The sequence below is a fragment of the Hyaena hyaena genome, unplaced genomic scaffold (assembly GCF_003009895.1).
Source record: "Hyaena hyaena isolate Hyena2069 unplaced genomic scaffold, ASM300989v1 scaffold_506, whole genome shotgun sequence".
In the NCBI taxonomy this organism is placed as follows: domain Eukaryota; kingdom Metazoa; phylum Chordata; class Mammalia; order Carnivora; family Hyaenidae; genus Hyaena; species Hyaena hyaena.
In genome coordinates, this window is record NW_024081138.1 from 556,641 (window position 1) to 584,433 (window position 27,793).

The 27,793-nt window shown below is 37.8% G+C and overlaps 1 protein-coding gene across 2 annotated transcripts; it reads right to left on the minus strand.

Annotated features, from left to right (window-relative positions):
- Nucleotides 1–1,072: 1,072 nt before the first annotated feature.
- Nucleotides 1,073–27,776, minus strand: KDM4D (lysine demethylase 4D). 2 transcript variants are annotated; one of them, XM_039254999.1, is made up of 3 exons: nt 27,373–27,776; nt 25,654–25,747; nt 1,073–3,582 (listed from the first exon to the last, which is right to left on the minus strand). In XM_039254999.1, the coding sequence occupies exon 3, from the start codon at nt 3,230–3,232 to the stop codon at nt 1,655–1,657; it is 1,578 nt and encodes a 525-aa protein (XP_039110930.1). In that variant the 5' UTR covers nt 3,233–3,582; nt 25,654–25,747; nt 27,373–27,776; the 3' UTR covers nt 1,073–1,654. The 2 variants fall into 2 exon arrangements, with proteins under 2 accessions (XP_039110930.1, XP_039110931.1); XM_039255000.1 differs by having other exon boundaries at nt 27,334–27,776.
- Nucleotides 27,777–27,793: the final 17 nt, after the last annotated feature.

The following is a 27,793-nucleotide window of genomic DNA, read 5'->3' on the forward strand; positions in this document are numbered from 1 at the left end:
GCCCAGCTGCATGGGGTAGGATGAGACACAGGTTTCCCACCCAGCACTACTTTCTCATTACTCTTGCCTTCAGTGGAACATGGGGCTTCCAATTCCAGAGCTTTCCTGATGTTCTTAGGGGAGAGCTGGAGGGAGGGGAGAGGGGCTTTGATTCTCTGAAATGTTTCCTTCTGTAGCCAAACCATCGTTTTCACTTTCCAAGATTGATTCTGAATTTTTCCCACTTGTGTGCATTTTCAATACTGACCTCGAAGTAACCATCGACTCTCACTACTATTATTTACACCTTCTAACTAACATGGTCACAGAGCAACTCAGCTCACTGCTTAAATCCATAAATCCCAGTGTGTCAAGGGCAGTGTCAAACTTCCCATGCCATTTCTTGTCAAGGTGAAAAATACTCAGATACTTGACACGAGCCACAGGGCCTCATACCCACCACCTTGCCTCTCCCTTCCTTCCTCTCTATGCCCAGACACAAATGAGCTTCCTCTTCATTCCTGAGAAAACAAAAGTTCCGTGTCGGGTCTATTCCACTCATTGTTTCCTCTGAGTGGAAATCGGCTCTGGATGCAGCTTCCTTTTTTTTGTCAGTGGGTCTTGGCAGAGGTGTCCTGCTCAGTGAAACGCTCTGTGACTCCTGAGTCCTGGGCCCGAGCTGTCCATTGTGCTCTAGCATTGCATCCCATTTCTTTGTGCACATGTCTCCTGAGATGAATCCCGAATGGGTCATGTGAAGTACACACTCAGCATTGAAAAGGGCAGTGCAGATTTGGGGAGTAGGTTTTCAGAGAGGGCACTCTAGTCCCCTAGTCCCCTGCATGCTCACCTCCTGGCAACTGGGGTCCTACTGCCCAGAAAAGTACCAGGTGATTTCCACCAAGTCATCCTTAAGACAGGGCTGCAAGCCGAATGTCCTCAACCACCCAGTCGGCTAGTACCCAATATCCATCCACCAAACTCCCTCATCAATACGACCCAACGCAGCTGGCCAACAAATATCAGCCTTGCCTGAAATGTTTTGATATTATTATCAAGAAAAGTGAAGAAAAGAATAACCTCCACCCCTCAATTATTTGAATGCACAATCTTTATTAGAAACAAATTTTAGATTTTAACATTGTGGTTACCTTTAATACGTTTGTGAACAAATACTGGCCATACCATATTTCCAATACATCCAAGACTCTGAAAGATCATAAATTATTCTCTGAGTATCTACTGACCCATTTGGTCAAAAGGGCCTAGTTTTGCAAGAGAAGGGGCGAAGGGTAGGCTTGAAAGAAAAGCAGGGATTTGGAGGAGAACCAAAACCCAGAAGCATTCACAACTGGCCCAGAGGAGCCTGGGGATGATTAGACTCTTGTGACTTCAGCAGGACCTAACTTAGAGAGAGACACAAGAGTGTCAAGTGGATGAAACCTCAGTTGGCAACACAGGAATTAACAGTGTCCAAAGACACTCCAGGGTCTGGCAAGAAAAACAAACTATGGCGAACATGGTAAAGAACATGGACTAAACGCATCAGTGGCAACATCGCTGGACTCTTAAGACCAGTGACCTGCAGGCTAGCTCAAAGCTCTGATGTAAATGTGGCCAATCTCAAGGAGCCTCCACACACAACTGCAGTGGGTGACAATGGTGTCCCCTGGGCTTAGGGGACAGGGGCACAACTATACCCAGAAGTCTCAGCAGGTTGCTGGAGTCCAGGGCTCAGTGGTACAGGGCTGTGCACTGAGGGTTCATCCAAGGGATCTGGCTGAGCTTCAGGGTACTGGGCTGTGTGTGTTGTTCCCACCGAGTGGCGCCTCTTGGCCCGAGCCTTGATGCTGGGCCCCAGAGCCCCTTGTTCCCGAGGACGACGACCAGGACCACATCTGCCAGTTGAGGGATGAACACCTGGGGCAGAGGGAATAGGGGTCGGTGGTCGGGTGGGGCCAGGCTCCTGGGAAGTGCAGGCCGGGACAAGCCCAGACCGGGCATCAGAGGAAGAACTCTGTGTCGGCATGGAGCATGGGGGTGCCAGGCACATTGGGGTGCAACGGCCAGTCCTACGGCTAGCAGCCACAGGCCGAGGGGTGCGTGCAGCCCTGCGGGGAGGGAGGTGCCTCAGGCCCAGGGAGGCTCTCCGGGGGACTTGGACCTCCCTCCAGGCGCTGAGCTCCCCCTTGTCTGGCGAGGCGGGCTCCGTGTGGTCCACAGCAGCCCGGTCCTGCCCGCGCTTCCACAGCTCGTAGCGCTCAGGCTGCAGGATGCGCACGAAGGCGTCCATGGAGAAGGTGACCCTGGCCTCCCCGCAGCTGCACTGAGATGCCACTTTGCCATAATCGATCCATCGCGGGGTGGCGAAGTTGATGGCTTCTGCGCAGTTGAAGCCGTGGTTGAAACCAGAGTGGTAGCCATAGGGAAACGTCACCATGAACTCGCCGGCCTCCTGAGTGATCCGACTGAAGGGGATCCCGTTGTCCTTGAGGACAGTGGGGGAGATGAGAGCCACCTTGTGCCGCAGGAAGGCGTCACAGGCGCGGGCACTGCCCGGGAACAGCTGGGCGGCCAGGCGCTCCAGGCGCTCGCCATGCTCTGGCGGCACCACGTACCAAGTTTTGGGCTCCCCGAAGTGCAGGTAGTTGATGCTGTAAAGGTCCATGTCCTCCGTGTGCCAGGCGAAGGTGGTCTTCCACATGCCAAAGTACAGGTAGGGCGTGTTGACGCCCTCGATGACCACGCCGCACTCCTGCTCCAGCAGGTCCTGGATGGTTCCCAGGTGGCCAAGGTTCCACTGCTGAGTGCTTTCATCAAACAAGGAGCCGCTGATGTCAGCGCCATAAATCGGAGAATCGTAGAGGCGGGTCTTCCAATATTTTCGCTCCAAATCCTCAAAATCCGAATGTGGTGGAGTCTGATACTTTCCGCTAATTGCCATTTGGCGGTACTCCCCCACTGTCATGGCTTTCTTCTTCTTATGGTATTGAGTAAACACGCCTGCCCGCCCAGAGACCACCTGCTGGAGGGGGCTTGCTATTAAGATGTCACTGACATCATCATAGGTGTGTCTGGCTTTCCAGTCCTTGGGGGGAATCACTTTGGCCAGGCCTGCGCGGTGTGCACCTTGGGATTCCATGTACACAATATATTTATCGAAATCTTTAAATTCTTCTTTGGTTGGGTGAAATATCATTATGGTACAACTTGGGTTCTGAGCAAAGTTGGCTTTAGACTTCATAGTTTTCATTAATAAGCACCAAACTCCAAACTTTTTAGGTATCTTCTGGGTATTTGAGGATGCTAGAAAATGCTATTTTTTTCAAAAATGAATTTGAAAAAAAAATAAATTTGAGTAGCTGAGTCAGCTAGAACCACCAGTGGACTTCTGTGCTAATTAAAAGCTAAAGTTTGTTAGGCTTGCTGATTCATCAGGGAACACCACTCTTGGTAGAAGATTTGCTCAGAACCGAGGGTGGCTGTGCCTGTAATTCTGTGACACTCCTCCGTTGGTACCTGTCCTCTCGAGGTTTACTGAATCACTCAGTCTTGAGTGGGGATTCTAAATGTAGTGTCTTCAGGACAGTGTTTAAACAAAGCCTAAAAGAAAGAATACAAAAACTTTGACAGTCAATGTTTGAAAAGTATTGGAGAGTTACAAATAAAATACCATGGAACATCATTGAACTCCCAAAGAATGGGTAAAAGCTTTTTAAAGTTTATTTATTTATTTTGACAGGGTGGGGCAAAGACAGAGGGAGAGAGAGAGAATCCCAAGCAGCCTCCACACTATCAGTGCAGAGCCCGACTCTGGGCTTGAACTGAGGAACCGTGAGATGATGACTTAAGCCAAAATTAAGAGTCGGATGCTTAATCAACTGATCTACCCTGGAGCCCCAAAATGCTAAAATTTTATTTTATTTTTATTTTTTAATGCAAATTATTGTCAAGGTAGCTAACATACAGTGTATACGGTGTGCTCTTGGTTTTGGGAGTAGATTCCCATGGTTCATCACTTACATAAAACACCTAATGCTCATCCCAACAAGTGCCCTCCTCAATGCCCATCACCATGTTCCCAACCCCCACCCCCTTTCACCCTGCTTGTTCTTTGTATTTAAAAGTCTCTCGTGGTTTTATTCCCTCTTCATAACTTTTTTTTTCCTTTCCTTTCCCCCACAGTCTTCTGTTAAGTGTCTCAACTTCCACATATGAGTGAAAACATGACATCTCTCTTTCTCTGACTTATTTCACTTAACATAATACTCTCCAGTTCCATCCACTTTGTTGCAAATGGCAAGATTCATTCTTTTTCACTGCCATATATACATATATATATATGCCACACAAAAGGCTAACATTTTATGATAAAACAAGTGGTGGTGTGGATGTGGAACAATGGGAATTGTCATACTCAATTAAAGATAATGGAAATCAACGCACTCACTTGGAAAACTATTGTGGGCAGTATGTACTAATGAAATTGAGCATATGCATGTATAAAATTGAATACACACATATGCATACGTTGGAAACATGCCTAGGTAACGTGCATGGCTCTGCACTAAAAGTTATCTCCAAGAATGTTCATAACAACATTATTACTAGTCGCCAAATACCGGAAATGACCTAAATCCCTATTAACTGTAGAATGGATAAGCAATATGGTATATTCATACAATGAAATATAATATAGCAATGAGGATAAACAAAAAGACAGAAATATAAAAATAATTTTATAAACATCATACTGAGCAACATAATCCATGGCTCCAGTTTTATAAAGATAAACAGGAAGGGGTACCTTGGTGACTCAGTTAGTTAAGCGTCCAAGTCTTGGTTTTGGCTCAGGTCATGATCTCACAGTTCATGAGTTTCAGCCCCGCATCAGACTCTGTGCTGTCAGTGTGGAGGCTGCTTGGGATTCTCTCTCTCTCCCTCTATCTCTGGCCTCCCACCACTCACTTTCTCTCTCTCAAAAAAATAAATAAAGTTTAAAAAAAGATAAAAATGAGGCAAGGTTATATATATTTGATGTCAGAGTAGTAGTTACCTTTGAGAAAGAGAGAGGTTGTGAGTAGGGGCATAAGGAAGCCCCTACACAGAGGTTTCCCAGACAAACAAAAGTTAAAGAGTTCATCACCACTAAAGCAGTCTTACAAGAAACATTAAGGGGAATTCTTTGAGTGGAAAGAAAAGGCCATAATCAGGAATAAGAAATTATGAAAAGAAAATTTTTCACAGGTAAATGCAAAAATATAATAAAGTAGATTACTCATTTATAAAACCATTAATAGAGGTTAAATCACAAAAGCAGTAAAATTAACCAAATCTATAAAAATCAATCAAGGGATTCACAAAATAAAAGGATATAAAGTATGACATCTTATACATAAAACATGGGGTGGGGAAGTAAAATTTTATAATGTGTTCAAACTTAAGTGACCTGATATAGACTGCTATATGCATAAGATGTTACATCTGAATCTAACGGTAACCGGAAATCAAAACCTGTAATAGTTACATAAAAAATAAAGAGAAAGGAAATCAAACACATCAAGCCACCAAACCACAAGGGAACAGATCAAGGAAAGAAGGAACTGAAAGGAACTACAAAAACAAATGTAAAATAAGTAGCAAAATGGCAATAAGTACACACCTAGCAATAATTACTTTAAATGTAAATGAACTAAATGCTCTAACAAAAAAAACATAGGATGACTGAATGGATAGAAAAGCAAGACCCATCTACATGCTGCCTACAAGAGACTTGCTTCAGATCTAGATACATGCAGATTGAAAGTCAAGGGATAGAAAAACATTTACCATGGAAATGGAAAGAAAGCTGTGGTAGCAATATTTACACTGGACAAAACATACATTAAAACAAAGACTGTAACAAGAGACAAAGAAGGATACTACATAATGACAAAAAGAATAATTCAACAAGAGGTTATAACAACTGTAAACATACACCCAATATGGGAGCAACTAAATACATAAAGCAACTATTGAGTGACATAAAGGAAAAAATTGACACTAATATAATAATAGTAGGGGACTTTAATGCCCACTTACACCAATCGATAGATCATCCAGACAGAAAATCAACAAGGAAACAGTGGCTCTGAATGACACACTGGTCCAGATACTTCTAACAGACGTATTCATAGCATTCTATCCTGAAACAGTGAAATACACATTCTTTTCCAGTGCAGAGAGACAGAGAGATAGAGAGAATGTGAGCATGTGCACTCGCATATGGATTGGGGAGGGGCAGAGAGAGAGGGAGGGAGAGAATCCCAAGCAAGATCCACACTCAGCATGGAGACCCATGCAGGGCTGACCTCACGAGTGTGAGATCATGACCTGAGCTGAAATCAAGAGTCAGACGCCTAACCAACCGAGCTACCCAGGTGCCCCTAGCTGGCTCCTATCTTAAGTTAGTGTTCGAAATCAGAGCGGACCTCCTGGAGATTCTGATTCCATTTGGAGTCACCTTAGAAAATCATTGGAAATTGGTGAGTGAATTTTTCTGGACAAATTCCCTGGAAGTTTGCCAGAAACCAGGAACACATGCACATTTTGTGGGGTCCAAAGGTCACACAAACTGTGGAACTCTCCTCAGAACAGAAAGATTTCCCTGGGAACACTGATAGGATGGGTGGAATAGCAGTATAGGAAAGCTAGCGGTTTCAGGGAACAAAACATTTGGATCTGCTGAAAAACTTTAGGGAAGAGAAAACCTTGCCAAAGAAATGTGGTGAGGAGGAGGGCCTGGAGAAGAGCCAACCACATTATGGTTAGAGATCAAGGCATTTTATCTTACCCTGCAGTCTGCCCAGTAAGACTACAAAAGATCACTTCAAAATAAGAGAAACTCCTCACACCTCCTGTGGTTCCCATGAGCCCATGAGGCACCAGAGGTCCCTCCACCTTATTCGAGGTCCATTCAGACAAGACGAAGCTAGGGCTTGCGCTGAATCCAATGCCATCCCCATTCCTCAGGGAGGTCACCACAGTTTGGCTTCTTTATTAAACATAAACCCTTTTTCCTTTGGGTCTGGGATCTGCAGGAAAAATAGCCAAGGATGGGCTTGCTTTCTGTGACCTGGCGGCTTTTGTAAAAGTACCCAAACAAATATTTTCTGCAGACTCAAGTGCCAATGGCAGGGGTGCTTTAAGTAAGCAGTGGCAGCTCTTGGCACCTCTGCTTTAGATGGACCCTAAGCCACTAAAGAATCTGCAGAAGTGGGATAAGGAGGATCAGTACACTCCTTTCCTTTCCCAGTGTTAGTGTCCAAGAATGAAAGGAGGGTTACAGCTTGTGAAACAATCTCTTGATCTTCATAGAACTTATTGCTAATAAATGTGGGTGAGGGGACTAGATGACCATCTGACTCATCCTTGAGGGAACGTGACAAATGCAATTAATTTAGACTCTAAATTCTGGGTGGAGATCAAATAACATCTTCTTCTTCCAGATATAACTGACATCACTCAAGAGTCTTGGGGATAGATGGTCATGAAGCAGTGTCCAAAAATGACCCCAGATGTTCACCCTAGAATACCTGAACAATAGGCTATCCCAGATTCCTTCCGCTGGCTGATGGGAAGTGTTTATGTACAGCTTCCCATGGGAATAATGGCTTGCTCCCCATGGCTGGAGGACTATACCATTTAAATGAACCCAAAGTCCTCAGCTGCCTCCTAAAGTACAGGCCCCAGACAAATAGCTGGTGTGACATGTAAACAACTTGATTCCCGTAAGCAATCTGTATGTGCTGTTCCTGATAAAGTTGCTGCCATTGGAGGCCTATAAGAAGGAAGAACAACAGGGGAAGAGCCCCTTCACAAGAACATAACCAAAGTCATATCCAGCATGCCTGCTGAACATGAGATGCCTCTCTCTGGAGATGCTAAAGAAACAGGGGGACTGTGTGAGCCTTGGCCTTGATGTGTTTCCTTAATGCGTACTGCGTAACTTTGAAGTACTTCTCCCCAGGCCTTGAAACCCCAGCGGCAGCCCCACAAGGACTATCTAGCATGACAAGAATTTTCCCCATGAACAAGGGGCATTCATTCAAAACATGGGAAGAAAGCAAATAGTAAGGTTCCATCAGGTTAGGTTTTCCAGGCAAGTATGTCTTACTCTCTTCCAGGCAAGAGGGGTATTGATGGATTAAAGTACAAGACACTGTTATAATCATGGGCCATTAAATCTATCCTGACTAAAAAAGAAATGAGAACATGAGGGTGGTGATGGAGAATACATAGTATTTTGCTTGTGGACTCAATTTCTCCAGTGGGTCAAACAATCTTGTTAGAGCACTAGGAAATGTAAGCTGGAAAGAGAGTGGGGATGCTTGAAATGGACTTTTTTAAACTTGGGGATTTTTAAACTTAGTGTCCATTTTACTGATGTCTTGGAATCCTCCTTTTTATTTTATGTGATGAAACTTCAAACTGTCTGCCTCAACCCACATCATCTCATCCAAATTTCCCTTCCTTCCTTCTCAGTACTTCGATTCCACCCCTTCTCAAGTACATGAACTTGACCCCTTTACTTCCTTTACCTCCCTCCCCCAAAACACCGTCTCTTCTCTCATCTCTTATAATTCTCTCTCAGCACTTATCCTTCATACTTTATATACTATGAACAGCAAGAGTTACCTTTATTTAGTATCTCATTTTGCCAGGCCTTTTATTAAACACTTCTTAAATAGAGTCTCATTCAAACCTCACAACTGGTCTATGTATGAAGTTGGTGCCATCATTATCCCCATTTTATGGAGAAAAATTTTATATTTAACTCAACTCCTTGTGGTCTCAATCTCTAGAGCTATTTCTGTACTTGTCTAATCTTCATACAAAAGTATTTTGAAAGCATGGTCTGTGTCCTGTTTTTTATTATATTTTCCAAGGGATCTAGTACTTTCTATATTGTACACTCCAAAAATTTATTCAAGAAATAATCAAGTGAGGCTATTTGGTATACATCTGCAGCCTCTCTCTTCTTGGTCACATGCTTTCTTCCTGCTCTTCTTTCTCAAAAGACATACTCCTCTCTGTGGCTAATTGCTGCCTTTAAACCCCTTAAATCAACACCTCCCACTTGTTCCAGGATGGTCAATTAAATAATCACTATCATCTTTGCCTTTCATAAATCATCAGTCACCTGTCTTTCTTAATTTAAGTCACTGACCTTTCTCTCACTTTCAGTACCTAACATGTCAAAAGCATAAACAAAAACAGTCTTTGTTCACAAACCCATTTTCTCATCTCTCTCGTCTTCTGGTTCTGCCCCCACTTCTCCACTGAACTTGATCTCTGTCAGTCATCAAATTGCTTGCTCCCAAATGCTATTCCAGGGGTTATACTTTATCTCCCCACATCACTGACTCATGGAGCACCCTCTTCTTCCTAAAAACTCTGACCTCCAGGCACTGCTAATTCTCTTAACTCTGGTTCTTCTCCTTTATCTCCCCGTTTCCACTTCCTCTTCCTATCACATGAAAGCAAACTCACCTCAAAGCTCCACTCTCTTAACTCTGTATTTCTTTCTCTCTTTAAGTTTCCTATTTATGTTCATGGCTTTCCTTAGTACTGCACTCTCACTCTTCAAAGATATTATTTATTGTCATAATTTTCTGTCATACTGACTTGCTCCTTTTTCTTCTTTATCTTGGCAAGTCCACTGAGCCCTTGAAAATCAACTTTTTTAATACACATTGATCATCTTTCTCCTAAAATTAGTTTCCTTCTTTAGATGTCTTTGTTTCTACGAATGATAATACAGTTATCCTAGTCACTGTTTGCCTCAGACATTAGAAACTGTTTTTGCTGAAAATATCTAAATTCTATGTTTAATAAAAGATTCCTTCTGGAATTAGAAAATCTACTTATTACTAACTGAAAATAATTTATAACCATGGGATTTGATGGTTGAAAAAATTGTTTTGATACAAGTGACTTAACTTTCTATTATTGGACAGTTATTTTGTTTTCATTCTTCTCACAATCATTACTTATAAATATGTATCCTAATTTCAGTACCTTGAACAGCTGCACAGTGAAATATTGGTGAATATTGGTGAAATTAACAAAGTTCCTTAGATACATGGCAACGGAATTATTGCATTGTAGGATTTAAATATCTTAAGGTCTTTAACCTGTATTTCCAAAAGTCTTCAGAAGGAATGTTTCACATCCTTGCCATTAAGTAACTTTACTTTTGAGGGTGGGGGGAAAGGAAAAACAAACTATTAATTTGGTGAGTGAAAAAGTGGAGCTCAAGTTTTAATTTACATTTCTTGGAGTACCACTAGGGTTTTTTTTTTTTTTTTCTTTCATGAATATGAGCTATTTGCACTTCATTCTATGTATTGGTTCATATCCTTTGCCCATTTTTCTCTAATAGGATCCTAGGGCTTTTGCTCATCTACTTATATGAAGATTTTACATATTGCTCATCTGAAAATTTTACATATTAAGCCCTTTGTTAGATAGGTTCATGGTTTTTTCCCAGTTTCCCATTTCTGTATATTTCTTTACTTAATCTAAAATGTTTCTGACAAATATTTCAGTGTTGTTGTCTTTTGCCTTATAATGTCTTTCACAACTGTTTAAAAAGTTACTTCCCCATTCAGAGGCAGGGGAAGTATTCTTATTTTTTTCCTTTTATATGTTAATTGTACTTTTAACTCTGATTTTAATTATACCTTTCTTTTTTTTTTTAATTAATTTGTTTTATTGTTTTGTGGAGATGGTGTGAGGAATAAGGAAGATGTAAATCTGCTGCCTGGTCCTTTAAATATGTCTGTCCTGTTGGGTGTGTGTGTTTTCTCTTTCTATCAAATTTATAGGAGCTTTTCTTTATCCCGGTTTTCTTAAAAATTTTTTCAGTCTCAAAATTCAGGGTCTTTAGTTTAAGGAAAAACCTTAAGTTATTTCTTTGATGACTTCCTTTACCTTTTTCCTCTGTATTTTTAACTCCTGTTATTTGGATATCAGGCCTCATGGATTTGACCTTTAACTTTTGTAACTTTTCTTCTCCGTTTTCTATCCTTTTATCACTATTCTCTTCTGAAAAACGTCCTCATTTTTACCTTCCCAAACTCCTCCAGTTGTCTTTTCCATCTTTCTCAAAATTTAATTTCCAGCAGAGCATTTTTGATCCCTTAACTTTTTTGTGTGTATGTAGCTTCCTTGCTTTTCCCCCCTGTGTCTTATTGTCCTGTTCTTGTTTCATGGGCCCATTTCTTCTCTCTCTCTGAAAATATTGAAATGTCAATGGCTTTTGAAGGTTCTTTTCCCCCTGCATGGTCTGTTTCTTTGAAATTTCCTTTTACTAATTTTTTGTTTTGGTTTCTATCTTTCAGCTTTAAGGCTTTCCTCAAATGTCTGGTGATCCTTAGTAGTTGATTCATATAGGAGTATAACACAAAAAAACTGTTTAGAAGCACAGGGTGCATGGCGATTAGGTTTCCCTAAATGATCTGTCTGGGCTGTTTCTTGGGTGAGCCTCTGCTGCTGGTATCTCTGGGGCTGGTCATATTCAACAGTGATGGATCTTCCAGTCTTCCTCTTGGAGGGGATAGGCCTGGCTTCCCTAACATATGGAAAAAGAGTCCTGAAATTTCTAACATCCAATTTGTAAAGTTCACTAAGCCAGCTTGTTTTCCCTATGACCACCACACTCTGAATAGGTGCTGAAAATTCCCAGTTCAGAGAATGTCTTTTTCACCTACTCTAGAAAATGAAGGTTAGTCTTCAACCAGGGCGAGAGAGGAGAAGTTTAGGGAGGGAGGGGATCTGAGACTCTAATTGCTTCTTAGATTTTCAAGGAATCTTCCTTAGCCTCCTTTTAACTGCCACATTCAGAAGTATCTAGTGCCATGAAAGCCTAAGCCTTTTGGGTTCTGTAGAGACAACTGTGTTGCTTCTTGGCTCTCCTCATTGCCAATTTAGGATTCAACTTTACAAGGTTTGGTAAATCAGTTTCTACTGGTCTACCTGCTTTTTTGTAAACCAAAAATCCTGTTATTATTACTTCAGTGGAGTTTTGGAAGGAACAAAGTAAATGATTGTACTTAAACCACCATCTTTATATCTTGTTCCCGCAAATGTATCTCTCAATAGTACCTAAGTCAAATCCTGGGCTCCAAATTCTTCCTCATTGTCCCTGACTCTATCTTCTTCCTCCCTCACTTCTCTAAGTTATAACCCCTACCTTCCAGACAAGCCTCCTCCTTGAGAGACTCTTCCCCACCAACCCTAGGCCTCCCCACCAACTATTCGTCTGGGCCACGTATTTGGTGCTTAACAGAAATTGTTGAAGTGGAAGCTATCCAGCATGTTGTACTCAACAGTTAGCTTTCACCTCTAATGGGTACTTGTCTAAAGTTATAAATCCCTTCCGTGAGACGTGCTTGCTTCTCTCCCCAAGATGTCTGCATGTTTCTGCCCCACAAATTTCAACATACTCTTCTTGATAAGCTGCATGGAAAAGAGAAGATGAAAAGGTCATTTTTCCTGTACAGTTTGTACCTCAAATGCCAATGTCTGGTGTCAGTTTCCTATTTAGGAACATCCAGGAGTTTAGTGGTTAGTGTCGGGCATGAACAGCATAGATTAAATTGTAACAAAGATTAGGACCTGGCCTGTATTTGGTTTTACTTTGTTTGCAGGGAGGACTTGGCCTTTCAATCAGCAATTCAAATGTCACATTATGATTTCATTGTGACATATAATAAATTCAGCATAGGAATATTAACCTCATAGAGTTTTCACTATTTACTTTCCTGTTACAGGGACACTGTGGCAGTCATGGTGGTATCTAGCAGCAGGAAGAGGCAGGATCCAGAAGTCTTTTTTGAACCACTATCTCCCAGACACAGCCACTCTATTGAGTTTTGAAGCAACTTCTAACATGTGCTTCTTTGAATTGCCAATACATTTTCTGAGTAGCACGTAAGTCTGGTTCTTGGACTTTTCAAGAAATTCTAAACTACTTAATGCTCACACACACACACACACACAACTCCTTTGCCTTACACTAAAGTGAATTCTATAATTCACTAAAAATCCCTGATCAATATACTTCCTCTTCCTCATTCCCACTCCTCAAAAAATAATCACTCTTTAGTATTTTAGCTGTTTCTTATGTTTTCTTTTACCAGTATTTCTAGACTTTTCAGTTTTAGATATTGTGGGCAGTCAGACTAAAAAAGATTTAGTTTTCTTATGCTCCATCCCAACACAGACTCCCCCTACTCCATCCTCTCTTATAGGCATATCAAACTTTTTGGTTAAACTAAGTCTATATTTTTACCATGCATACTAGTTACAGCTGAGTCACATAGTACACTATGATTGCATTTCCACATACAAAAGTTTATTCATCAGGTAGTTAATAAATTGCCTGTTTCATTTGCTTGGTTTTATATACATTAATTCATTCCCAAATTCATTTCTAGTAGTGTAAATATCTTCTAGATACATAAAACACATCAGGTACTAAATCAGATTTCTCTCTTCAGAAATATTCTTCCTGGAGCCCTCCAAATGCTTTCTTGAACCTGACTGGTTAGTCTGTAGGCTGTTGCATAGCCTGCAGCCTGGGATTTCTATTTACCATAATCCTGGAGATTCCCTTTCCCTCTCTATTATGTTAGATCCCTGATTCCTCCCATCTCAGTCTACTTTCCTGGGTCACTCCCTTGTGTTGATGGAGCATGTCCACCAGGAGCACCCTTGGAAGTTATATTACAGATTATTAAGTAGTTTACAGAATCTCCAGATTCTATTCTCTCAGAGAATAGCTTTTGTAGACTGTGCATCTAGGAACAATACCCAAATTATCCAACAATCTATATTAAGGTATTCCTATACCTTCTTTTGTCCAAGGTACTAAAGACCATGGGCAACGGACATTACCAACTAGAGTCTATGCCACTGCTGCCTCTGAAAGCTCACTGTCCTTCACCACCTCCTCCAGGAGCACATCCTAAAACAAAACCAACTATCTCACATTTCTTCAAATTGAGGTCTTCCATGGAAGTCTCTGATGGGAAGAGCCTAAGTCGTATGCCTAAGTCTTTACTGAAACAGATGCTGGATAATTGAATTCTGGCTTCAACCTTGGCAAAGCAGGAGTCCTAAGATGGGAATTTCCCCAAATGTAAAAAGGAAATTCAACGTTGGTCACAAACGTATCAACTGTCTACCAAAGTTTGCATGTCTGAAAATGACTCTGTTTTACCTTTATGTTTTTCTTTCAGGATTGTGAAGACATTGTTCCATTCAATTCTAGTTTCCAGAAATCCAAAACCAATGTGTTTTGTGATCCTTTTTGTGCAACGTGTTTTTACTCTATTGACACATTTAGATTATTCCTTTGGTCCTGATTTTCAGAGATTTCATTAGGACATGATTCGTAAGTCTTTTTTGTTAACAACTACTGAACTAGACCTTCTGATATAGAAAGTCATGTTCTTTGTTGCTGTGAACTTTCTGATATCATTTCTTTAATATATTCCTTCCAACTATATTTTCAGCTCTCTCTCTCTGTAAATACAATTAGTTGGTTATTAGACATCTTGGACTTATCCTCTAATTTTCTTATGTTTGCTCTATTTTCCATATTTTTGTTCTTTTGTTACTTTATTTTCCAAAATATTTAGCAATTATTTTTAATTTCCATAAATTCTTTTTTGCTTTCTGAATATTCCTTTCATTATGGATTTCTGATATTTTTCATGGCTGCAGATTTTCTTTTCTCTCTCTAGAGGTATTAATTCTTTCTACATTGTGTCTGTTTCCCCCGAATTCACTCTTCCAGGATGTTTTGGTTTCTTTCATGTTAAGTGCTTTCCTCATATATCTATTATTCTTGGCTTATGTTTAAGAATCAGGCACTGAAGAGTTGTGTTTGCTATGTATGACTGGTAAGTTTCATTGAGAGTGCTGACAAGGATACAGTCATTTCCTCTGGGGATGGGGGCAACTGTCCGTACCTGAGGGTAAGAGCATAATGAAAGGACTTTAGAGGCACTTGGGTGATTCTGTTGGTTAAGTGTCTGACTTCAGCTCAGGTTACGATTTCACAGTTTGTGGGTTTGAGCCCCATATCAGGCTCTGTGCTGACAGCTCGGAGCCTGAGGCTTGCTTCAGATTTTGTGTGTCTCCCTCTTCCTCTGCCCCTCCCCCATTCATGCTCTGTCTCTTTCTCAAAAATAGTAAGTGAACATTGAATAAAAATAAAAGCCTTAAATTTATGTATCTATTTCATTTGAAATTGGGGCTCAGGAATTTATGGTGCTTTAATTTTCTGTTTTTTAGAAACATTAAATAATAGAGAAAATTGCATATATAACAAAAAACCTGCATTCCAAACAGCCAGACTTGACATTCTTAGTATTTTTTCATATTTGCTTCAAGTGTTTTTTAAAAAACAGCTTTATTGAGATATAATTTACATAACAAAAATTTCACCCATTTTAAATGTACAATTCAATAATTTGTGGTATATTTACAAAGCTGTGCAACCATCACCATAATCTAGTTTTAGAACATTTCCATCACTCCAAAAAGAAACTTCAAGCCCATTTTCAGTCACAACAAATTTCCACCCTCAGCTCCAAGCAACCACTAATATGTCTATTGCCTAGTCTGGACATTTCATATAAAGAGGATCACATAAGATTTTTGTGTGTCTGGCTTGTTTCACTCAGCATGTTTTTGGGGTTCATCCCTGTTATAGTATGCATTAGCATTTTGTTTGTTTTTATGGTCAAGTTCCATTGCTATGAATATACCACATTTTAGTTGTCCATTCATCCATTGATAACATTTAGGTTGTCTTCATCCTTTGGCTATTATGCATAATGCTATTATGAACATTCATGTGTAAGTCTATGTGTGGACATGTGTTTTTATTTTTGTGTAGATACTTGGGAGTGGAATTGCTGGATCGTATGGTAACTCTTAGGTTTAATGTTCAGAGAAACTATTTTTCTGAAGTGCCTGCAAAATTTTAAATTTCCACCAGCAATATAGGAGCATCCTTATATTTCAACGTTCTCACCAGCACTTGCTATCGCCTTTAAAAAAAAAAAAATACTTATAGTTGGTGTGAATTATCTTGCAGTTTTGTCTTTCCTTAATGATTAATTAGATGTTGAGCACTTTTTTCCTATGTTCATTGCCCGTATCTTTTCTGAAGAAATTTCCATTCAAATTCTCTGCTCATTTTTTGAGTTATTTGTCTTCTTATTATGGAGTTGCAAGAGATCTTTGTATGTCCTGGTTATAAGTCCCTTGTTGAGTATATCATTTGCAAATATTTTCTGCCAGTCTGTGCATTTTCATTTCACTTTGTTAATTATGTCTTTTGAAGTGGACAAACTTTGAATTTTAATTAAGTACAATTTATGAATTCTTTATTGCTTGTGCTATTGCTGTTACAGTTAAGCAATTATTGCCTAGCCCAAGGTCATGCAGATACGTTCCTGTTTTCTTCTAAGACATCTACAATTTTTGCTTACATTTAGGTCCAGGATCAATTTTGACTTAATTTTTGTATATGGTGTGAGGGTGAGGTAGGGTTCCAAACTCATTATCTTGTTTGTGGATATCCATTGTTCCAGCAATATTTCTTGAAAAAACTATACTTTCACTGTTGAATTGTCCTGAAACTTTTGTTGAAATCAACTGGCTATGTATGTAAGGGTTTATTTCAGGCTCTCAATTATATTCCATTTAATCATATAGCTATGCTGATACCAATGTCTTAATTATTACAGTTTTGCTGTAAGTTTTAAAATCAGGAAGTGTGAGTCCTCCAAATTTTTTATTCTTTTAAGATTGTTTTAGCTATTCCAGGTCCTTTGTGTTTATATATCAACTTTAGCATAAATTTTTAAATTTCCTGGGGTGGGGGTGGGGGGAAAGCCAGAAATAAAAGAATTGCACTGAATCCATAGATCAATTTGGGGAGTATGGCCATCTTAACAAAATTAAGTCTTCTGATCCATGAATATGGAATGCTTTTGCATTTATTTAGCTCTTCTTTAACAATGTTTTGTCGTTTCCAGTGTAGAAGTCTTACACTTCTTTTGTTACATTTATTTCTAAGCATTTTATTCTTTTTGATGCTACTGAGAATGGAATTGATTTCTTAATTTCATTTTCAATTCAGATTGCTCACTGCTAGTGTGCAGAAATCAACTAATTTTTGCACACTGGTCTTGTATTCTGAAATCTTGCTAAACTTACTAGTTCTAGTAGTCCTGTAGTGGTTGCTTCGGAGTTTCTCTACATAAAATCATGCCCTCTGTTGGTCAATAAATACAGCTTTATTTCTTCCTTTCCAATATGGATGCACTTTATCTTTTTTTTTCCTTGCCTATCTCCCCTGATTAGAATCTTCAGTGTAATACTGAATAGAAGTAGTGAGAACAGACATCCTGAAGGGTCTTGTTCCTGCTTCAAGTACTTTTAAATAGAAGAAATAAATATTTCAGATGAAGTGGAAGTCCCTTTTACATGTAAACCATAAATCCTAATCTCCTTTTCTTCCCCAGCCTCATAAACAACACTTATAATGATTTTGGTGCATTTTCGTTTGCTGGATGTCTTTTCATTTGTATGTGTGTTATGTGTTGTACATCTACAAAGAATATGGACTATTGTTTTGGGTATCTACTACTTTTATTTTATATAAATGATTTCATAAAAATATGCTAATTTTTTGTTTTTAAAATCAACATTGTCTCAATTCACATATACAAAAATATATAGTCTGTCATAAAAATATACTTTATTTAATGCATTTCTCTATTAGTGGGGATTTAGAGTACTTACACTGTTTTTTTTTTTTTAACTAAATGATACTACACTAAAATACTTTACATGTATTCTTCTAATTATATGTGAGAATTTACCTAGGGTAGATATTTTTAGGTGATACAGAAACTGTATTTTGTATTTTATTAGGCAAGGTCAAGTTGCTTTAGCTAGTGATTTTCCTAATTAACACATGCACTAGCAGAGTAGCAGTTTCTTTCTCCATACCCCTAGATGCACTTGATAATATCAAATTTTTAGTTTACGATTTGGTTGGCAAAATTATTAATTTCCTTTTATATTATTGTGTGGCTTGTTTCCTGACGAGGTGGCAGGCCTTTTTCATTTACTACTGCCTTTCTGTAGGTTTCAATTTTATGAATTACCAGTTACATTCTTTGCTCATTTTTTTAACTAGTTTTTCTTCTTCTACTGATTTATAAGCGTTCTTTAAATGTTTGTGATACTATGTCTATCATATTGTTGTAAATACCTCACATCACCCCACCACTTCCATTTAAATTTGTTCATGGTGTCTTTTTTTTTTTAAAGATATTTTGAAAATTAAATGTAATCAAACTTTTCCCATTATGATCTGTTCCCTTATGTCCTGTTTAAGTAACACACTGTTCCTTGAAGTCACAAAGATTTTATTTTCTTTGTGTTTCATTCATTTAGAATGCTGTTGGGAAGTAGGAATCTATATTGTTGTTTTGGTTTTTGCTGTTATTGTTGTTTGTAGCAATCTGTCTATCACCAGTTTCCCAATGAGTTGGAATCCTCCATTCTCACATGCAAGTTACAATATCAGTATGGATCTCTTTCTAAACTCTCCATTCAAGTCCACTGATTTGTCCATTTCTGTACTGAATCTATACTGTTTTAATTACAATAGCTTTATGCTTAGTATTGATAATTGGTAAGACAAGTCCCTATGGTCTTATTCATACTTTTCAGAATTAATTTGGGTAGATTAGTAGAGTTAAACTTCAGTATTAATTTTAGAACAAATTTTTCAAGTTCCACAAAAATATTATTGATTTGAATTGAAATTCCATGAGTTAAGTAAAAACTTGAGGTGGACATCTCCTATATTGGGCATTCCCATTCACTAACTGATATTCCTACATTTATTCAGATCTTAAATGTATTTCAAAAAAGCTTCAAAATTTTATCCATAAATATATCTATTGCCTTAAATATATTCTTAGGACCTTCTTATTTTTTTGAGTGTATTGTAATAGACATTTTTTCCTTTAATTTTCATCATTTATAGATCTATATCTCTTCTCAAACTTTACACCTCTTTTTCCTATTAATTATACTAGCCTGACCATTGATTCTAGACTTTTCCATATAGGTATTTTCTGAAAAAAATATAAAACTCATATTCCTTCTTTTCCAGTAGGCATAGCTTTCCTTTTTGTTTCTTTTTTTTCTCTTTTCTTTCCTTTTTATTTTTATTTATTTATTTATTTATTTATTTATTTATTTATTTTGAGCTGGGAAGGAATGGAAGTCTTATATAATTAGATATGATCTCCAGTAAAATATTGAATGTTGACTGATTAGTAGAAATTCTACATTCATTTCAGATTTTAATAAGAATGGTTCTAAACTTTAACATCATATCATTTAACACAAATCTGACACACTTTTGGAAGTGACAGGGAATCAAGGAAAATAAGCATAAACCAGGACTCTACTAATAGTCAAGTATTTGTAAAGAAATATAGAATACTTGAGCAATGCAATCTAAAAATTGACCTCATGGGCATATACTGAACTTTGTACTCCCAAAATAGAGAATATACTTTTTTTCCAAGTACTATGGAAACTTTACAAAACTGACCATAAGACTATGGCCATAAAACAAGTTTTAACAAATGTCAAAGGGCTAAAAGCAGGCAGTCCATAATTAGAAACAATAAAGTTAGAAATTAATATTAAAAAGACACCTAGAAAACCCCAAATTTTATAAAATTAAAAATAAATTTCTAAACAACCCTTTAATCAGAAAGAAATAAAAATGGTAATTAGGAAATACTTTAGAGTGGGTATTCTACATTTCAAATCTTGTGGGATGCAGTAAAAGGTATTAAAAGATTTATATACTTAAGTAAATATCTAAGAAAGGAAAAGAAAGAAATTAAATGATTTTAGCATTCATTTCAGAAATTCAGGAAAAAAGCAAGGAAAGTGGAAAAAAGAAAATAAGAAAAATACAACCAGAAATTGATGAAATAGAAAACCAATATAAAACAGAGAGGATGAACAAAATCAAAGGTTGAGTTTCTGAAAAGTCAAGTAAAATTGACAAACCTCTGGTGAAAATAGGAAAGACCAAAAACAGAAGGCACAAATGACCAATATCAGGAAAGATTAAAAGATCATCACTATAACTGCTGCAGACATTAAAAAAATAAGACAGTGTAAACAACTTTAAGCCAATATATTTTAAAATGCAGCTGAAACAGATTCCTAGAAAAACATAATAGCCAAATTTATGCAAGAAGAAATAGAACACTGAACAGAAACAGTAGATCAAAACTGTCTTCACAAACAAAATTATAAGCCCAGATGGCCTAATTATCAAATTTTACCAAACACTGAAAGAATAATGCCAACCTTAGACAAATTTTCTCAGAGAACAGAAAAGAGAATATTTTCCAACGCATTTTATGACACAAGGAGCATAACAAGCTAATCTCACTTATGAACATAGATGCAAAAGTCCTAAATAGAATTTGAGTAAATTGATTCCTGAAATATATTCATCCTGATCAAGGTGATCAAGGTGGGTTTATTCCAGGAATGAAAGGTTGATAGTTAAACAAATACATAGAAGAACACACCAACAAAAGAGAACCACACTAGATGTAGAAAAGTGTGTGATAAAATTCACCATTTATTTAGCAAACTGAAAATTTTAAGGAAATTTTATCGAATAAAGCACATCTACCTAAAACCTTCAGTTTACTAGTAAAAGTTAAATGCTTTCCCTTTCTGATCAGGAAAAAGATAAGGATGCCTATAATTTCTTTATTAAGCACTGCCCTGAATGTCCTATCCAACATAAGGCAGCAAGGAAAAAAAGAGGAGAGGGGAAAGATTGGAAAGTAAGAAACAAAGCCCATATTATTCACAGATATCACTGCATGTATGAAAAATCCAAAAGATTTATAAATAAGTTATTTTAATTAATAAGAAGGCTTAGCAAGGTCTCTGAATTTAAAATAGCAATATATTAAAAAATTTATATATACCAGCAACAATTAGGAAATCAAAAATTAAGAAAGATGCCATTTACAACATTAAAACTTAAGTGGCACAAAAGGCCACAGATAACAAAATCTTGCAAGTTTTCTATAAAGACAGTAATACAAATTTACTTAAAAGGCAATTAAAGTAGACCTAAATAAATGGAAAGGCATAACCTGTTCATAGATTTAAAGATTCAACAGTGTAGAATTGTCAATTCTTCTTATAGTGATCTATAGATTCAATGTTACTCTAATCAAAATCCCAAAAGTATTTTTGTAGAATATAACATTTTATATTGAAGCACAAACTGACAAGAATAATAAAGCACTCATAAGAGAGGGTCATAAGAGAGGGTCAAGATAAGATGACTTGCTTTACCAGATTTCAAGAACCTCTCTATCAGAGCATGCACAGAAATGAATTCCTAGTGGAACTGTGAAAGATATAACTATAAAACTTTTCGATAATATCCAAGAATTTCTTATAACTTCAAAGTAGGGAAGAATTTCTCTATCAATTAATACCATGCACAAAGCAGAAAGGAAAAGACTGATCAATTGAACTACCCAAATACTAAGACTTTTTGTATATCAAAATATACCAAAAGGAGGAGCCAAGAAATAGAAAACATACACACAGCATAAATAAACTGGGGCCTGACGTATTAAAAACTCAGAAGAATAGAAAAAAGACTTCGATTCCTCACAAAAGAAGTCCAAATGGACATTAAACATATGTAAGGTGATTAGTAATCAAGAGAATGCAAATTCAGATCTCAATAAGATTTTACTATCACCTACCAAGGTGAGCTAAAATGGAAAATTTGGACAATATCAAGTGTGGTGAGAGTATGGAACTAGAACTCTCACCCTGCTGATGGGATATATATAAATAAAATGTACACACATACACCTCTACATATTTATGAGAGTGTTCATAGTGGCATTATTTGTAATACCCACATTGGAAAGCATAAGTATTAGAATAAGTAACACATATTGCGTATTTTTACACAATGGAATTCTACATAGTATACTACAGCTACACTATATATACATTAAGTCAAAGTAAAAAAGCAAAACACAATGAACACATAATTCATTTATATAACATTTTGAACATTTACATAAAGCTCAAAAGTTGGCAAGACTAAATATTATCATTTAGAAACAAACACCTAAGCATTTATTGAAATTTGAGGGCTTTATATTTGATTAAATTTTGTAAATGTTCAATGTTTATTAAAAGTGATGTATATTCTCTTGTTCTGAAAGATTTTATATACATATGTAAACGTAATATATTAACATACATGTATATATAAATGCAATGAGCATATGTATCTATGCACTCAATCCATCAATGTTAACTTGTCTGCTTGATCTATCAATCTGAGAAAATTTATGTTAAAAAAATTCCCATTGTAATTATGAATGCCAGTTTTTCCTTTTAATTCATTATTTTTGCTTTATATTTTTCCCGACTATGTAGTTAGTTGCATATATATTCATGACTGTAATATTTTCCTACAGTATTTTTCTTTATGTTATGATAAGATGACCCTATTCATGTCCTTGTTAATGCTATTCTATTTAAGGAATACTTTTTTAAATTAAATATTTATTTTTTAAAGAGGGATGGAGGGGGAGAGAGAGAGCACGAGAGAAAGAACATACGTGAGAGAGGGAGGGGGAGAGAGAGAGGGAGGGGGAGAGAGAGAGAGGGAGAGAGAGAATCCCAAGCAGTCTCCAGCTGTCAGCACAGAGCCTGATCCAGGGCTTGATCTCATGAACTGTTAAGATCATGGCTTCAGCTGAAATCAAGAGTTAGATGCCTAGCCAACTGAGCCACCCAAGTGCCCCAAGAATACTTCTGATAATCAATGTTATTACAGTTCTTTTGTTGGCATTCCTTAGAATTTGCGCAGTATTTTCCCCACATTAGTTGTTTAGTTTTAACTGTTTTTAGTATGTTTGTTTTTAATTGTCTTGGTAATTATGGGCGGGCCAGCTGATGAGGTAGCCATGTGCTCATATTAAATAAAAGTAAATTACACTATTATCCAGTAATCTAGCCTGAACCATCAGCAAATTTCATTCTGAAGGTGTCTCCAGGAAATCATTCTCTGGGCCCCAGAGCACCTAGTCTTGTCAAAACAAAGTACCTGATTTTTTATCTTAGAAAATTGGTCATTTTCAAGTTAAACATTTTAAACAGATGCCATTATTTATGTTTCCTTTTTAAATGTGATTTGTGACTTGTGATCACTGGGGTGTTTTCCTTCATTTTTTTATTAAAAGCTTTAAGCAAAACTTTCTTTGTAGGTTGGTAACTTTGTAAATTAGAGGGCTGACTAGAATTGGAGGAAATGATTCAACTGAAAGAAGAGGAAGGTTGGATTAAATTAGAGCTGTGATTGGATGGGGGTGGGACTAACTGATTTAGAATTCTGATGGTACCTATAGAGCCTGGTAGTCATAGGGTTTTTCATTTAGTGATTCTTTCCTGAAAAGAAATCTTTCTGGGTCTTGGTGTATCTTCATTTCAAATCTGGATTTAAGACTAGCAGAATGTTAAGTTACTTTTTTCTCCTTTAAAATATAAAAGAGATTAAGGCAATAGCTTTTTATACCAAAATGTGATTTTTTTTCCCCTGTGAAAACTCATTCACTCAATCACTCATTCATTCATTCATTCATCCATCCACTCATTCATTATTTGGAAAAAAACTGTGGGCATCTCTTGGTGCCAGGCACTGTTTTAGGCGCTTGGCTTACATCATTGGGATCAACAGATTCTGCCCTGGTAGAATTTATATATTGCATGGAATAGGTAGAGAAAAAAATAGCCAACTTACCTAAATTATATAGGATCATGGAAGAGGGTACATTCTATGTAAAAAAGAAAAGTATAGCCGGATAAGGGAGATAAAAAGAACAGGATGTTGGGGGAACAAAGGGGAGGAGGGTTGCATCTTTGAATAGGACTGTCCTGTTTGGGTGACCTCATTTAAACCTACACCTGAATAAGACAAGTAAGAGTGTTCTTGGCCAAGGAAATAGCTAACGCAAGAACCCTAAGGCAGGAGATAGGATCACGTAACACCAGAAGGGATGTAGCCTGCAGAGACATGAGCAAGGGAGGAAATCCACTAGGTAGGGGAGAATCTTGTAGGTCACTGTGAGCACCTTTTATTCTTACTGTGAGAGAAATCGGGAGCCAATGCCTATTGTCTAGCTGGATCCCCTTTTCTCCCAATCCCATCCAATTGTCTTGTTAATTTGTAAAAACTATTGCCAATCTGATACTACGATGTGGTAATTATTAGTTTATTTTCATCTTCCTAAGAGGGAGGTTGTGTGTCTTTTATGTTTCTTTGGAATGCTTTCACTGAATGTCCTGTTTATATTCTTTGCCCATTTTTTAAATTGTGTTGTTAGTACTTTGTTATGTACAGTAGTAGTAACCTTTTATGTTAGAGGCATTACAAAATTCACCTGTTAGTCTAACATTTATCTTTGACTTTTTTTTGAGCATCTTCTGCTATAAAACTAAAATTTTATATAGACAAATTTTTACAATTACTCTTTTCACAGCTCTTAGGTGCTCTGCCTTGCTCAAAAGGTCTTTACAACCCCTAGATTGTACAAATAGTCTCATAAGATTTCTTAGATTTTTATGGTTTCTTTTTTTCCTTCTGAATATTTAATTTACCAGGATGTCATATCTGTGTATACCACAAAGGAGAGGGCTCAGGTCATCTCATGTCTCCTAACCCATAGAAAGCTGAGGGTCTGGGCAAAGTCACGGGTAGTTTGGTATATCTGCTGGAGGGCACATGAGAAATCCTTGGGTTAAGAGCTTTTATTTTCCCGAGAAGTCAGAAAATCATTCACTCCTGGGACAGAGGATGAGAAGGGAAAAGAGGGTGGAAGAGATGTGTAGATTTGAAGAAAGAGGGGACTGTGGGAAATCATATTATTGCAGAGTGAGAAAATAAACAATTGGAAGAGCATAAGAGGTTTGACAGGCAGAATTTCAGGCACAGCTAGATTTCAGTGGTAATGGGCTTAAAATGAGAATCCCTGGGAGGTTATACATGACTTTTGCCAGCAAAGGTAAACTGATAAGGTATATTTTAAGTTTTTAGTAAACTTACTTTTAGTTTCTTTTTCTAATACTTTCAAACCACTTAAGTGAAAAGCTTTTGGTTTCATTTATCAGTACTTTAAAATCAATTAAGCAAACACATTTTGGTGTTTTCTAATTACTACTTTCAGACCGTTTAAGTCAAAGCTTTAACTTCATGGACTGATCATATTGTATGCTGGTGTTAATGGAATTACAGGGGTGGTTATTTAATCACGATGACCCAAAGATCAGCCCATGGTGGTGGGCTAAAAGCACAATGAATCAGACTGATTGACTCAGGGCTGATAAGGGCAGCTGGAACATAAAAACCCGGGGTATTACCTATAATTGTGTCACCACCTTGCCATTGTTACTTCTTTCCTCTACTTCATAGTGCATCAATCATTCATTCATTCAACAAATACTTACTCAGCACCTATTATGTGCCAGGCACTGTTCTACATGCAGAGGATACACCAGTGAACAAGAGAGACAAGGTTCCTGCTTTCCTGGAACTTATGTTCTAATATAGGAAGATAGACAATAATAATAAAAATAATATTAATAATAATAATAGCTAACATTAATTTAGCAAGTACTGTTTGCTGAGACTGTTTTAAGCACTTTACAAGTATTACTTCATTTAATCCTTATCATAACAATAGGAGGTAAAGACTAGAATTATCCCCATTTTATACAATGGAAACTGACGGCACAGAAAAGGAAAATAAATTTCCCTTAGGGCAAAGCTAAACAACTAGTCAAAGGCAGACCTGGGATTTAGCACCAAGACAGGCTATGTAGATCTCTTTTTCTTAATGACTCTGCTATGCTGCCTCTCAGACAAGAAAGAAGGCAAAAAACAATAAGCAGAATAAATGTGGTAGTGTTAAGCACTACACAAACATGAAGTAGGGCAATGTGCTGGTATTTGCATGTTGGGGGTTTGGGGGTGACAATGAAGATGTCAGAGAAAGTCTCACTGATGCAGTAACATTTGAGAAGAGACTTGAGGGTTGTTAATAGTTATCTTGGGGCACAGGCAACAGAGAAAACCTAGTACAAAGGAATCTTATCCTTGGTTTGTGAAACAGAAATGCCCTGCTGGTTGTGGCTAAGGTTTAGTATGAAAGAAGTGTCTGATTCAAAGTAAGTCGGGGAGATAGGCAGGAACCAGACCCCACAGGTCTCGGGTCACATTAGGGAATTTGACTTTTACTCTAAGTGCAGTGGATTTTTCTGCAGGAGAGTAACACTACCTGATTTGTCATTTTCAAAGGTCACTCTCACTGCTGTGTGCAAAATTAACTGTATGCTGGACAAAGGTGGAAGCAGGGAGACCGTTAGGGAGCAATTACAATACCGGTGAAAAATCTTAGGGGCTTAGACTAGGGTAGTGGCAGTGGAGTGAAATGTGGGGTATCATTTTGAAAGTAAAATTGGCAAGTCTTGCAAATAAACTAATTGTAAAGGGTTTAGAAAAAGGAATTCAATTAGGTTCCTTGAGATTTTGGTGTAAGAATTTATACACGGTAGGGTCCTTGACTGAGATGTGCAAAACTAAGGGAGAAACACCTCCAGGAAGAATTAAGATCTTCATCTTGAACTTTTTAGAAGAGGTTTTTTTCCTACTTTTTTTTCATTTAAAAGTTTCAAAGAAAGAGTTCCAAAAATAAAGTTTTTTAATGTCCAATATAATGAGCTCTTTACCTTTGAAACCAAGTTGGAGGAGCTGAATTTTCATTTGTTTAATAAATATTTATTGAGTATATACTGAGCCCAAAAACTATGCGACGAGATACCAATATGGACTAAGCAAACAAGAGCCCTGCTCCCAGAGTGCTTTTTAGGAAAGGGAGGAAAGACGACTGGCGAGGTTTTTTTTTTTTTTAATTTTTTACCCCCCGGCTCGTTGTCTTATTAAAAGTTCACCTAACGCTTGAGTAGCCATCTTATAACTGCATCTCGTGCTTCTGGCAGTTGGGCCCACCGTTCTAAACGTTCGTAATCGGGTTAATAAATGAATCTCTAATAGTGACATCTCCCCTCCCACTAGAACTTAGGCTTTTTTAAGAAAATAGAAATTTTAGCAAACAATACGAATACAACCTTTGCTTCTGAAGACTAATATTTTTGCAGGAATGGTACCTTTATAAAGATCGTGGTTGCCCCCGTACATATTTGTTCTTTCTTCATATCCAATTAAATGAAAACACTAGTTTTTCCGTAGCCCAACTCTCTAGGCTTGTTGGGTCTAGCTCAGGAGAGAGGAAGCTGGAGCCGTTGGATTTAAACAGTTTGGTGTAATCCTTCTCTACGCTCTCTCTCGCTAGCCGGGGACGTGGTGTCGGCTACCCGGGGCTTTCCGTCCACGCAGCACCAGAATGAAGGAGTCTGGGAGGGGGTCGGGGAAGGGAAAGACGGAAGAGACATTAAGTAATTGGTTCTCGAAGGTATAAAATGATGTTTAGGATCTACTCTAAAGCACTGATTTCAAACGCCCGCCCCCTGGGCCGTTTCAGGCCCGCCCCTTGCTGTCGTCGGGGCGACTTCCACCTTGTCTTCTGCG

Bases quoted from the DNA above. Each gene is read 5' to 3' on its own strand.
- KDM4D (XM_039254999.1), bottom strand. From the start codon at position 3,232: ATGAAAACTATGAAGTCTAAAGCCAACTTTGCTCAGAACCCAAGTTGT.